General features: G+C 40.1%; 1 protein-coding gene across 2 annotated transcripts in view; it reads right to left on the reverse strand.

The window, feature by feature from the left end:
• AHCTF1 (AT-hook containing transcription factor 1) overlaps window positions 1-14,942 on the reverse strand; it is a 68,486-nt gene that overhangs the window by 22,085 nt on the left and 31,459 nt on the right. For both annotated transcript variants that reach the window (XM_019500578.2, XM_014600043.3), the window contains exons 12-26: window positions 13,702-13,830; window positions 12,616-12,706; window positions 12,440-12,529; window positions 12,129-12,269; window positions 8,629-8,733; window positions 7,921-8,014; window positions 6,924-7,047; window positions 6,783-6,839; window positions 5,228-5,374; window positions 4,250-4,437; window positions 3,956-4,100; window positions 3,749-3,880; window positions 1,792-1,939; window positions 1,552-1,702; window positions 833-934 (exon numbers count right to left, since the gene is read on the reverse strand). In XM_019500578.2, coding sequence (XP_019356123.1) covers window positions 833-934; window positions 1,552-1,702; window positions 1,792-1,939; window positions 3,749-3,880; window positions 3,956-4,100; window positions 4,250-4,437; window positions 5,228-5,374; window positions 6,783-6,839; window positions 6,924-7,047; window positions 7,921-8,014; window positions 8,629-8,733; window positions 12,129-12,269; window positions 12,440-12,529; window positions 12,616-12,706; window positions 13,702-13,830 — 1,844 coding nt within the window. The remainder of the gene's footprint in view (window positions 1-832; window positions 935-1,551; window positions 1,703-1,791; window positions 1,940-3,748; window positions 3,881-3,955; window positions 4,101-4,249; window positions 4,438-5,227; window positions 5,375-6,782; window positions 6,840-6,923; window positions 7,048-7,920; window positions 8,015-8,628; window positions 8,734-12,128; window positions 12,270-12,439; window positions 12,530-12,615; window positions 12,707-13,701; window positions 13,831-14,942) is intronic.

The following is a 14,942-nucleotide window of genomic DNA, read 5'->3' on the forward strand; positions in this document are numbered from 1 at the left end:
GCTATTCTGTCTAACATTCTATAACCAACCATCCAACATGTTATTAAGTTTTGCTAATATGACTTAACTGTGTTATACTGCCTAAACTGCAATTACATACCCAACATGTAGAGTCTTTTCCCCCCAAAAGTTACAATATAAACAGACATAACACAGACAGAAATAATTTCCCCTATTTTACAGATGGCGAACTATGTCATGGGGAGATTAATTGAATTTGCCCCACATCTCCTCCTAACATACAGCCTAGTGCCTTTGCCACAAAACAGACTTTAGTCTAGGCTCACTTCTCCTTTTAATCCATTTCCAAGGCTTGCATGCATTACCACCCTCCTTTCAATATATTCTCCCTCATGTCCATCACACCTTTATTTTGGTCTCACCCTTTATCAGGTCCTTCCCTTCTACTAAGCCCAAGTTTTCCAGCTTCACGGGTCTTGCTCCATGATGTGGAAATCAGAAAAATATTTTAATGTTTTCAACTTCTCTCATAGGGTATTCCCTACTGCCATACTGGGGCAATACAGGCATGCTCAGAGTTGCTCCAATTTCACTGATTAAGCAGAATTTTTTGAGCCTGAGGATTAAAAATTTTTTTTTCTAGCAATTATAAAACCATTTTCCTAGAAATGAATTTTAGGAATGCAGAAAGCTACACATGCAAAAAGGAATAATTATCAAAACAACTTAAAAAACTGTGAATGCTATTAACTTTACAAGACAGTACTTAAGTAAAGCTTAAGTTACTTAAATATTTAGAATGGCAAGTGCTCACGAACGTGAATCTTAATCGTATACCCGCTTAAAATTTTAATCTGAAATTCTACTTTACCTGGAACTTTTACGTGAAGACTTTGTAATTGGGGTTCCAATGAATGGTTCAGGTAATTCTGTACCAGGGAGCAGCTCAGGTGGTGGTTCTTCAGTTCTAGGACTACAGATGAAAGAGGAATTTAACTATCATCATCCACTGACAGGCCAAAAATATTTGGATTAAAGTTTATTATAGGTAGAGCTGATAGCACCAACTATGGTTAAGGTTGTCAGGCACTTTCCCCGTTGCTTAAAATTTTGCCGAACTTTAATCTTTGGGGCTGAAATGAAGCTGGTGTTCTGTGGGGAAAAAGTAGTATTTGAGCATGTATGCAAAGACTGTGCACAATAGGGCTCAATAAAGTTCATGGGAAGCTTATTTCTGGTATTTTGTAGCTGTTAAGAGTTTGACTTTGAAATCTTAACATTCCTTACACAGACTTTTTTCTCATATATAAAAGGCACGAGGCAGATAAGTGAAGGAAAACTATGGTTCTGAGAAAATAGCATAACTTTGACAAAGCTAAAAGTAACATCAAGATGTTATGCCTAATGAACTCCAAACCAGACAAAGATACATATATGCCAAAGCATGCCATTGCAAATTGCTTTGAAAACAGCTCAGATATTTCTGGTATCAAATCTGCTTGTTACTGAACTTGTCTAAAGCTTATGGGGTTTTTTTGCATGCTTGTAGCTTTAACAGCAATATCATAAGGGAACATAGGAAGTTCTTACCTATCACACTGTGAATAATTACTCTTCAATTCATTTCCTGTCCACACCTCTCCAATTTTGGACAATACATTATTGATGAAAGTTGCTCTTGTAAGCACATTTGCTGCAGTGGCTTGTTTTGCCACTGTTGATAATGGCTTGGGCCTTGAAACTAAAAATGAGGGGGAAAAAAAGAAGCCTCATATCATATATCTGAAAGAAACCTATAAAAATTCATCAGAGTTTTGAAGCAAAATTCACCTTCCCGCAAAATCGACGAAGGCAAATGGTAAGGTTTGGCCCTCTCAACAGCCAGCTTCCTCTGCACTCTGGGAAGGATCTTTCCATACTGATCCAATATAGAATTTCTGGCAACGGATCTCTCTTTCAAACGAGGATCACGGTCATTCTAATGAACAAACAACAAAAACCAAACAAGAACAAAACAAAAGAAAAAACAAACCACAAAATCAGCTACATACAAATACAAACCATTAATTTAAATACATAGAACACTCTTAAGGAACTAAGGTAACGTAAAATAATTTTAGCTCTCTACATATTAATATACACGCATCAAATGGTAGAATTTTTTTCTTCAGTCTGTATGTTGTTTATAGCAGTGGTTTCTCAACCTTTTTGTTCCAGGACCCATTTGTAAACATCAGTGGCCAGTCCCAAGCCAGTGCCCCTCACTTCTGACCCGCTGCCCTCACCCCCAGACTCCAGGCTCCCAGTGTGTGTGGGGTGGGGGTAGATGTGAGGCATGAGGGGCCCCAAGGACCCCTTGCAGGCTGCAACTCTGCCAGCCTGCAAGGGAAAAGCCAGTTTCCCACGGTTTTCTCCTTTAAAGGAGAAACCATTTTTAAAGTTTATTCATGACCCTTTCATATACTCTTGGGACCCACTTTTGGGTCACGATCAATGGGTTGAGAAACACTGGTTTATAGGCCAATACTGATGGCAAACAGTGAAAGGGTTAAACTATCAGCAATCATTAGTTAACAACAGTTTTTCCACTCAGCACCTTTCTGTTCAGAATTTCAATATTAAAAGATAAAAAATTCTTATTAAAATTAAGCTTTGCATCTCTCTAAAACAGGCCAAGTTAAAAAAACCAGTAGTTTTACTTAGAAGTGTAATGCTACTGGCTGGAACAATCCTGACAACTGTTCAGCTAAGTGTACAACTGAGTTATTTTGAAAGAAATTACTTGTTATATGAGTTATAAGAGTCTTATACATATACAGATTTAGGTGGATCTAAATAAGAGATCGACCTGTGAAACCATTGTATGAATCTGCAGTTCCATTCAGTGGTTTATGGAAGAAGCGTTCTTCAAGGATTATAAAGCACTTCGTACTGCATCTGTCATATTATATATAATCTCTATAACACAGGGGTGCTCAACCTGTGACCCATGGAGCCATAACACCTGGCCTGCAGGGCTCCCTACTGGTCAGTAAAGTTGGCAGCAGGGGAGCAGTGGCAATTAATATGGCTACCCTCCCACACTGCCAAATTCCCAAGGCTCAAGCCCCAAGCCGTGGATTGGAGCTGGGCTGTGCCGCCTCCCCACCAACTGGATCAGGGCCTGAGCCATGACTCCTCTCTACATAGCATAGTAGCCAGACCATGCCTAGCTAACTAATAAAATAGCAGGCAAGAGACAAAAGTAGGCAACACAGCATGCCTTTTATGCCACAGGAAAAGAATCTCATACCATACCCAATTCTGTGACCTAATTTCATCTCATTTTTATTTTTATGACTATACTATACACATCACATGTACATGTATACATACTACACACACACAACTACACATTATCCATGAAATTCATCTGGTAATGTCTACAACAAGAATTCTAGTTAAATCTAGTATCTGCACAAATATAATAAAAAAAGACACTCTCTTCTCTTTAGCAATAAAATTTAACATTGAATTCCTAATATAGAATGACAGAGTTTAACTGTAAGTTTGATCTAAAACTACTTTGTGGATTTGTAACCAGAAAACTTTCTAGCTGTTAAAATGCAGTTGTAATATACATTGAACAGCTACTTCCTGGCGTCAAAGAAATGGCATCAGCTCATATTAAAAATACCAGATATTAGAAATGAAGGGAGTAAGATAGTTTTACAGCAGGCTATCACATGACTTTCAGTCAAATGACACATGGTACATTTGGCCCACTCAACAGAATTTTCAAGCTTACCATGAGATTAACCTTTAATGACTGATTCAACTGTAATGCTGGGATGTAGTTGGCACGCTGGAGATGGTGGACTAACAGGAACTCATGATTCTGAACACCAGCACAGGTTTGCAAAAACTTCTCTAAACACTCCTAAAAGAAAAAAGATTATTTAAGTGTTTCTTCCAAACTACTTACTAGAGAATTTTTCTTCCTGCTCACACTTACTTGTTCAGTACTGGTGAATGGTAGTTTGAGTAAATCTTCCATTAGTCCCATCTCCTGGCAGATTTCAAACATGTGTTTTAACAGCTCTTCTATATTTAGCCTGGTGGAGTGCTGCCGCAATAGACTCCAAGCCTCTACCATGCACCTGCAATTAACGCATGCGATGTATAGAGTAATTATGACCAAATATTTTGCATGAAGTCTTGTATATCAACAGTTAACACTAATCATTCAGAAACTCTTGTTGCTATCACAATCCAACAGAATAATTAAAGATATCTTCTATAGCTTTACCTATTAAACAATAACACAGTGAGATGAAGCTGCACTTCACTGCTATTTGACATGGGTGGCTTCATCATCTGTATATATCTCAGGGCTCGTCTATGCTCTCCTTGACCCATCAGAGCTTGAATAATTTTCATATGTTGCCATGACATGGTTTTGATTGTAGCTGGATGAAACAGAAGGGTCAATGCATTCTGCAGAGGTTAGAAATAAAATTTATTATGAGCTATAAACAAATGGACATTCCTTTCATGATAAAAGGTTTAAAGCTTCCCAAGTGAAAGTCAACCTATTTCAGATGCATTTACAAGATCAGTAATTGTATATGTTCATACCTAATGTTTAAACAAATGATTGTTGCAAAATATAACAAATTGAACTGAAGATCATAATTTGAAGTCACAGGTTTAGAAAAAACAGATTTCCTCATTTTATGTCATGTTAATAAACCCATTTTGATGAGGTCACATTTCATTGATTGGTACTTCATTTGTTTACAAGTCACTGTAGAACTTCCACTTAGCTTTTAGCGACCACTCAGCTTAACCACAGCATGGAAAACCAACAAATTTAGACCTGCATTAGGTTTGAGAGCCTTTACAGCACCATGCCTCAAATCTTAATACTGAACCCACAGCTTTCAAATAAAGCATTTTGAAAACTATGTAACCATGTAACATGTTGGAAATATGCTCATATGTTTTACTGAGCAGAAACAGAATGTTTTGCTGAATCGGGTCCTAGCAGGCACTTGGAAAACTCAAACATTAGGAATAAATAGGTTGATTACATTACTGAAAGTTCCATTTAATTAAAAATTAATTATAATTAAGATTTCTGAGCACATTTGATTGTTGCTATCTGACAATTTAATTTATGCATTAACAATATGTAAAAAGTAAAGCTTCTAGCTTATATCTTACTTGATTAGTGAGATCGTAACTTTGCAAATACATACATCTTTTATGTAAAGAACATACATACCTCATAGTCATTGTGATCCAAAAGCCAAAAGCCTTGAATAAGCTTCACCAGACCCCAAGGGATAGCAAAAGCAGTTGGGAATGAGTCAATTGATGTCTCTGTTTTGTTTGGAAAGAACTGCATAATATCTAGCAGCAAATAAATTGTCTGAGTAAACATTTGATTAAGGTAAATCATTTTGTAAGAGTAAAATTTTACTCTTTAAATTCTAAAATTTAGGGATAAAGGACGGAAGTAACTTAACAGTCTTGCAATTTTGCAGTTCACTGTAACTGAAGAAAGCCAAGTTTTAAGCCCAAAGCTGCTTTGTGAATCAACATAAAAGAAAAAACAAAACAAAACCAAAACTCTTCTTTTTAGTTTTTAAGTATTGAAAAGCTGTAATAATTTTACAATTTAGTTATTTACAAATAATTTTACAAAGTTTACAATTTATAATTTAAAAACATTAAATTGGGCTAGATATCAGGAGGCGCTATTTCACTGTCAGGGCAGCTAGGATCTGGAACCAACTTTCAACAGAAGTGGTGCTGGCTCCTACCCTGGGGGTCTTTAAGAGGAGGCTGGATGAATACCTCGCTGGGGTCGTTTGACCCCAGTACTCTTTCCTGCCATGGAAGGGGGTTAGACTTGATGATCTGCTCAGGTCCCTTCCAACCCTACTAACTATGAAACATTTGGATAACCCTGGAAAGGAAGCCTTAAGGTAACAAAGCAGACAGTTGCATTACAGCTTTTGTTTTTTGATCCTACAGCAACTAGGTTCCCTGACTTCACTATATTTGATAGATTCCCCCACAAACCTGTGTTGTGGAGAAAATAAAAACTAGGTACAAATGGGAAAGATCCCACCAAGAAATAAACAAACCTAACTGAACTTGGAAAGAACTTGGGTATTACTTAATGGTTTTGTTTGCTCCTAGCCTTCTCTTTTTGACCTACTTGCCTTTTTAGTTGCATATTTCACTAAGACAACTTTGACAGGGAGCAGTGCCTAAAATCCAGAAGTGTCCTTCATACTTAGGCTAAGCAGTAAACTGAGCAGAAGGAAAGCAACTATTGCATATATCTTGGTATCCTGAAAATTAAGCATTTCTTCTATTATTCTCCCCTTTCTCTCACTGGCATTCCATCTGCCTGTGTTTTACTAGAACAGTAGCAAGCATTGTTTGTTGTGCTGGGGAATCCGTGATTTCAGCAAGAATGTGCATTTCTGCAAGTAGCATTAGGTAGCCATTACTTTTTTAGAGAAAAAAAATTCTCAAACATTTTGGTGCATCACATCAAGTTGTTACACAAATGTGTAGCAAAATTAATCATAAAAGCTTTTTATTTGAAGATAAATTTCAATCAGAGTAAAATGTTCTCTATTTAACCTTTTAAAACCAGAAATTTTTTAGCCACAAAAATATAAAAACCCCATATATTTTCTCTCCTACCTATGCTACTCTATTTATCATTAAAACTCATAATGCATATAAGGTTTAACAAACATTTTCAACAGTATTATTGCCTGATTATAACTTTAATATGTACAACACTACCGAAAGGATACAATTGCATGTTTGTAAGTTTCTTCAATATTTTCTAACAAATAGAGATCAAGCAGTGCCTGTCATGAAAAAAAGGAAAATATTGTTCACATGTTTAGTCACTCACTATATTTTGCTTTTTTTTCTCTTTAAACCCTACTTACATGTAGGCTGGCAGGGGGGTATTTTCCAGTTCCTCCTTCATCTCTTCGCCACAACTTCTCAACTGGACTGCCTAACTGGGAAAGTAGTCCATCAATCATCAAGCAATCTGAGTCCCATTTCCCTCTGCAACATGAATTTGTTAAAATAAAAACACAACGTTATAATTCTAATACCGGTTGTGAAAACTCAGATACCAATACAAAGAAAGACTAAAATGGAAATGACTATTTTAAAATCATGAGAACTAAATTTGGAACATGCATACTTCTGAATGAGTTGAAAGGGAGAAAACTCAACTGGTTCAATCTGAGACACTAAGCTAGCCAAGGAAAAATTTTAAAAAATGTTAAGTAATCCAAAAAGCTTGTATTTTAGTAGAGATCCTAAATTCTTAATACACTTGAAGCAAAATTAATTGTGGCTGTCTGGCATTTAGACTTTATTACTATTAACTCTTTTGAGGCTGTATGGTTTTTAGGCTCTCTTACTATTAACTCTTTTGCTACAGAAACTATAAAATAAAAAAGTTCCCGTAAACTGAAGTATCAAAACTAAATAACTCTACTTTTAGTGTATAAAAGAAAAACTTAACAGTAAGAAAGACTGAAACTTTTCCCCATAGGTCTATCACAATAAACATTTAAGTCTTTCAACAGAAATTCTAGATGACAATAACTCTTTGGTTTTACTTTTTTCCATATAAGAAACCCCAATTTCATGAAGCTGCACATGCATGTTAACCTGAGCAGTCATTCAGTTTTTTGGATTAAACGAGTTCCCTTCATAAAAAGAATGAACAAATACACAGAGGACCAGAAACCACAAAAACAAATAAAATAATCTTTACATATGAAAACAGCCCAAGTGCACTTAACAGAATTTGTGCCTGCATAAGGATCAGAAACTTATAACAAAAAAAAGGTGCTGATTTAAAAAGAAATCCATTTCTAATTTTACAAGCTTAGTAACATTCGAGAGTTCTTGGAGGAACCTCACCTTGACAAACGTTCAAGTTTCTGCCGATGACCAGTATAGTAACTTTGTATTAGTTGATAATTGTAAAATGGCCTAGACAATTGCATATCATCATCTACATACAACAAGAGGAAAAGTAGTTAAAAAAAACCTAATAAAATATTAAGTAAATTTAATAAAAAACAGAAAAATCTCATTTGTACATAAATGACAGTAAAGATGACAACTTTGGAATAAAATAGTTTTGACTCTTAATTTGCCAATCAGATGGCAGTAAAGACAAGGTTCATTTCATTCCTGAGTTTCATAAGCGACACATTTGACGAGAAAAACACCTGCTATTTATTCTTCAAGCAGGAAAAAATCCAAAGCATTTAAGAAGCATAACTTTTAACAGCATAAACTTACAAATACTGGCGGTTTTGGAACATGTTGCTAGAAACCCAAATACATGAATATCTAAAACCACTAAAGGAAGCTTACAAACCCCAAACACTTAAATTTGGCATATGTAAAAGTATTCCTGGATTAAAAGTGGAAGCTTATTTTGTGGCTCATTAAAAAAATAGAAATAGCTAGTTTATCTTGATCAAACTGTACTAACACTTTGTAGCCTATATTGATGAATATTTTATCAAATTATGGTTAAGAATTTTTCTTTAAGAAAATAGCGCACAGGGCAGTAACCACTTCACCTATTAGAAATGTGTGTTATGGCTTAAAACTTACCTAGACCCTCTGGAAGTAGATTGGACCTGCAAAACCAGATGACCACTTGTACATACTGAGATATAAGGCTGGTTACAGCTTGCTTGTTTGTCAAATCTGTAAAACCTATAAAGTATGCACACAATTACTGTTGCCATTCTACTTTATAATTACCAAAATTTTTTTACTACAATCCCATTGATAAAATATCACTCTCAACACTGAAAGCACTACAAGTTACTAGGGGTGCACCGATAAAGATTTTTTGGACCTATACCGAAGGCCAATTTTTAATGAGCCATATCGGCTGATACCAATCCAACTGCTGATATGCAACCTGGCAGCTTGGACAGCAGTGTCTGGCTGGTAAATCTGATGTAGAGGAAGGGGGGTAGGAGGGGTGCATATCGAGACCCCTATGGCAAGGGAGGGAGTGGGGCTGGGGCTGCCCAGCTAGGGCAGGGTGGGGCATGGGATAGAGGCAGCAGCTTGTTGGGAGGGGGGCAGATCCTCCTGCTACATGCACCCCAAGGAAGCCATGGCAGGCATGTGCCCTCCGAAACTGTGCGGGGTGAGGGCAGACTGCTGCTGTGGGCTGGGGCTGGCACCAGGCTCTTCCCAGCAGGGGGGCTGGGCCAGGGGCTACACAGTGGACTGTGGCCACCCCAGAATTCACCATAGTTCACCCCATTGTCCCCCCTGACCCCCTCCCAGTGGCACCGTCACCTGCCCTGAGCACAGCCCCAGCACTGCTCTCCCTGCCGGGAAGAGCCCAGCACCACCCCCGGCCCATTCTTGGGGTTTTCAAAACCCAGCTAGGCAAAGCTTTGGCTGAGATGATCTAGTTGGGGCTGGTCCTGCTTTGAGCAGGGGCTTAGACAAGATGACCTCCTGAGGTCTCTTCCAACCCTTACTTTCTATGATTCTATCAGCGCACCTCTACAAATTACATGTACTCTGGAACCAAAACTGGTATTCATGACAGAAAAACTAGTGTCATTATTTTAAGAAAATCTAAATCATACAATTTAGTGGGCACTTTTCTATGTTAAGCAAACAAACGTCTTTTATTATTAAGTAGTAAAGGAGTTTTATGGGAATGGTTACAAAGAAACAGATTGATGCAGCATGGAGGTACAATATTTGTATGCTATTTAAAATATAGTAGTTGCTCAAGACCTCAGAATTTGTGAAATGACAAAAGGAAGCTTGGGACTTACAAACATACCTCACCCTGGCTGCTGCAGCTTCTGCTCACCTATCCCAAGACAACTTTTGAACAGAGTATCTTGTCTAAAAATAAAACACTTTCCAGAAACACTTCAATAAGCCATAGCCCCCCACCCTCTTCATGTTCCAGCTGCATACTCATCAGCAGCTGGAACCTTAACAGATGATACAGAACATCTTTGGGCCTGGTTTATGTGGCACCTTAAATTGAACATGTGGCATGCCTGTCCCCATGCTAACAATCAGCTGACTGACTTCATCTAAAAGCATTGCTAACCTTGGCCATTTTCAAGGGGCCTAGGTGAAGCTGCAGAAGCATGGCTAAGCAGAAGGTCCCAAAGCCTTTTTTCTGAGTGACCATAGCATGAACCTTTGCAGATGTGACAACTAGCTACAGTCAGCAAAGTAAAAGGAAGCCATCCAGATGGGTAACTAAACCAGAAAATGAGATGCAATTAAACAAAGCATAAAGCCTGAAAGGAAACATAATAAGGGAAAGCCATACATTAAATAATCCCAAAACACTATATCATGACTTTATCTTAAAATATTAGTCATAGTGATTGATGTATCCAAATGTACCAGAAATTATTTTGCTATAATAGATATATTTCATTAAGATGCTTAAGTGATCTGCAGAAACAAAACAACCCTATTGATGAAGACCATAAACTAATGTAAAGAACAAACATGCCAAGGCTGAACAGCATTCCACAATGAGGAAGGAAAAAGAGATAAGAAACCCTCCCTTTTACTTCTCCAATTATATAAATCCCAACTAACTGACACCTTTCGAGTCCAAAAGAAATCTGATTCAGTCCACAGATTCATAGATGTTAGGGTCGGAAGGGACCTCAATAGATCATCGAGTCCGACCCACTGCGTAGGCAGGAAAGAGTGCTGGGTTTACATGACCCCAGCTAGATGCTCATCTAACCTCCTCTTGAAGACCCCCAGGGTAGGAGAGAGCACCACCTCCCTTGGGAGCCCGTTCCAGACCTTGGCCACTCGAACTGTGAAGAAGTTCTTCCTAATGTCCAGTCTAAATCTGCCCTCTGCTAGCTTATGGCCATTATTTCTTGTAACCCTCAGGGGCGCCTTGGTGAGTAAAGCCTCACCAATTCCCTTCTGTGCCCCCATGATGAACTTATAGGCAGCCACAAGGTCGCTTCTCAACCTTCTCTTGCAAAGGCTGAAGAGGTCCAGGTGCCCCAGTCTCTCCTTGTAGGGCTTGGTCTGCAGGCCCTTAACCATATGAGTGGCCCTTCTCTGGACCCTCTCCAGGTTATCCACATCCCTCTTGAAGTGCGGTGCCCAAAATTGCACACAGTATTCCAACTGCGGTCTGACCAGCACCCAATACAGGGGAAGTATCACTTCCTTGGATCTGTTTGTCATGCATCTGATGCACGATAAAGTGCCATTAGCTTTTCTGATTACTTCGTCACGCTGACGACTCATGTTCATCTTGGAGTCCGCTAGGACTCCAAGATCCCTTTCCGCTTCCGTTCCACCAAGCAGGTCATTTCCTAGGCAGTAGGTATGCTGGACATTTTTCCTCCCTAGGTGCAGCACTTTGCATTTCTCCTTGTTGAATTGCATTCTGTTGTTTTCACGTCCAACCTGTCCAGGTCTGCTTGTAGTTGCTCCCTGCCCTCCGGCGTGTCCACTTCTTCCCACAGTTTTGTGTCATCCATAAACTTGGATGGAGTACACTTCACTCCCTGGTCCAAGTCGCTGATGAAGACATTGAAGGGTATCGGTCCAAGGACCGAGCCCTGCGGGACCCCACTGCCCACACCGTTCCAGGTCGACACCAACACATCCACTACGACTCTCTGGGTACAACCCTCCAGCCAATTCGCCACCCACCAGACTGTGGTCCAAGTCACAGCCTCTTAACTTGTTCACCAGTATGGGGTGGGATAAATAAAACCAATCAGAAATCATTTATTAGAATATTAGAATCAGCCATCTATAAATATTGGGTATAGGATAGAGGGAAATTTGGAGAACTCAGCAAATTCAAGATCTGCTGCCAATCTGCATGCCACCCTCCTCCCACCTCTCAAGTCTTCCCTGTCCAGTAGTTAAAGACCCTTGCACCTGGCTTCCCCATGCAGGGATGCACTGCAAGATCAGATCCATGGTCTCCAAAACACGCTCCACACCCCAAAAATCAAATCCTATCTAACCACTAAAGTAACATCTGGCAGAGGCATCAGGTGCCATTCAGAGGCATATTTCAGAACAAAAAAGCATAGATTACATTTGATAACATTGTTACAAACCTTTGTCAGTCAGCTCTTGTGCTTCTGTTAGAAAGCAGTTTAAGACTGTACTAAGATTGCTCAGAAGCAACTGACAGTGCTGAAGAGATTGTATGGTTTGTGGATCAATGAAATTACATGAGCCATCGAACAGCGGAACACCTGTTAAAGGACAAATATGACGCGATTAGTCCTTACATAGATTCAAAGCAGCAAAAGCATTCCTAAGTAAATATACAACCTCAGATGAACTGATAATATATAGCTATATTAACGTGTACATTCAAATTGGAAAGATAACTCCTGCAAATTAATTGCACATTAATACTTACATATACGGTGAAATTCTTTTTTTGTGCAAATTACTTTATTCCATGTCCACTCAAGAACGAAGCGCAGGTTAGCAGCAGAACTCGGTTGTTCTTATGAAAACAAACAAACAAGACCCATGAATACAAATTCTATTAGGATAAAAAATAAAAAAGTTGACAAAAAATCAGCACACTACCTTCAGCTGTCCAGTGTTTGATGGAGCCAGTAAGAAGTCCTAAGGAACTTGTCTGGACAGCAGCTAATAGTATAGCTTCCAACTGTTGCTCCTAAAAATGTAACAAAGTAGGATAAAAACACTGTTATATTTTACCATTCAAACTATGATAAACTTGATTCTATTTATACAATGTCTCCGAGTAGCAAAATTCAATGACTACACCCAGACTAATTTCACATTGATTTTGCTAATTTGGTTAGAATCTTTTTACTGCTAGACCACGTAGCTCATTTGTTTCACTAAGGTACATCTAATTTTGCTTTCACCTTTCTAGTCACTGTTTAACTCTTGGCAGTTACAGCTATATATCTGCATTTCATCCTTGACTTATATTTACTCAAATCCAAGACACCATTCATCCCCCCCTCCCAAACGCATGTAATATGGGGAGGGGCCACTTGTCTTGGATTTGAGTACAATTGGGGGAGCAGGCAGCTACTCTAGTGCTGGCTCCTACCCCAACTTGGGGGTCAGAATTGGAGCCACCATCTGCCAAGCCCTCACCTTGCTACCTCTTCTCTTGCCCACCGCCTGCCTTCTCTCTCCCACTCCTGCCACTTATCTTCCAGCTCCAGCACCAGGTATGGAGCATGTGATGGCTCCAGCCCCAACCTGGCCATGCAGCAGCCGAGGCAGATTCTGCTGCCACCACAACTGCTGCTGCATGGCCGGGTTGGCCTGGAGCCACCACCTGTTCTATGCTCCAGGCTGGAACCAGAGCAGCAGCCAGAGGATTAAGCAGCAGCTGGAGGTGGGAGTGGGGAGGAAAGCCTGTTGGGGGCAGACAGGCAGGCAGCAGAGAGCCAGCACTGGAATGGCAGATGGGGAAGCGGGTGCCAGGGCAGTTCCTTATAAGCTACAAAAAATCCCTCTGTCAAATTTACATCTACTAGTACAACATTTAGTTTGCATCAAATTTATGTTAGTCAACCAAAATAATTTGTGGGTTGATACCAACAATATAAAGATCATTTTCTCATATTTCTAGAACAAATTTCAAACAAAACCCAGGTTATTTTTACTGATACTTAATTATACACTCACCTGACTTAAACTAGAGGGCTGTACATCAACTAGTCTTGGAGACAGCAAACCAGCTACAAGACATCTATTGTAGCTATCAGGAATGGCTTCATTTAAAGAAGGACCAGATCTCTTTAAAAAATCCAAGGTCTGAAATCATAAAAAACTGCTATTTAAGAAAGCAGTACTGTAATTACCTGATTCATAAATATTAGATTATGACAATCTGGGTATTCACAATAGAAAAAGTGATACAGAAGCCTCAGAAATCTCTACCCAAAAAGCTAAAAGTTGCATCAAGGGAATATTTTTTTAAAAACACATTTTATAGATTTGAATAAGTGTGTTGTGTTTTAGAATGGCACGCTTCAGCAGAAGTTGATACCTGAACAATTACGATTTGCAAAAGAAGTCTCAGATTAGTCCAATATGATACAAACCATTAGGAAAAGCTTGTTTGAACATCTGCCTGCCTTTGCTGCTCAAAACACAAATGCTGTGTATACTGAAAGTTTTCAGTGCGTAACTCGTGCACCAAAAATTTAGTCTACTGCAGTATATTTGTGAGGTCTTTGAAGACTGACTCCCAATTGAGTAGCTCTCAAAGTTCTGGCTTATTTTGTAAATTTCATATTTACTTGGTCAATTCACTTCGCCTAAGCCAGGGGTGGGCAATTATTTCAGGCAGAGGGCCACTTACCCAATTTTGGCAGGCTTTTGAGGGCCACATGGGTAGCCCTGCCTCTTGACAGGTGCCCCACCCCCTGGTCACCATCTTGGGACCAAAGTCCCAGGGCAAGCACCGGTGGGGCCCAAAGCAGGGCACAGGCTGGCAGGGGTCTGTGGAGCTGGGCTGAGCTGCACCAGCAGGGAGAGCGGGGAGCTGGCCCAGCTCCATAGAGCCCCTGCCGGCTGGGACCCTGCGCTCCTGCCACCCTGTTCTGGACCCAGGACACCGGTGTGGGCCCCATGCTCCTGCACCCACTCACACCCAGTGCCCCCCAGTCCCATGGTACAGGCGGCAGGCAGCACACAGCCCCAACCCCCTGCTTGCCAGCAGGGAAGAAGCTGATGCTAAGCACAGGGAAAAGTGGCCCCTAGCCCGCCCCAGGGCCGGCGCTCCCTGCTGCAGCCGCTCGCAGCCCACGCAGGGCTGTCTGGAGCAGGCACAGGCAGCCCTATGCAGGCTGCAAGCAGCTACAGTGCGGGGCGCTGGCCATGGGGCAAGCGAGGGGCCGCTTTTCCCCACTCTGCTCAGCACC

Source organism: Alligator mississippiensis, chromosome 1 (genome assembly GCF_030867095.1).
Source record: "Alligator mississippiensis isolate rAllMis1 chromosome 1, rAllMis1, whole genome shotgun sequence".
NCBI classification, from domain to species: Eukaryota; Metazoa; Chordata; order Crocodylia; family Alligatoridae; genus Alligator; species Alligator mississippiensis.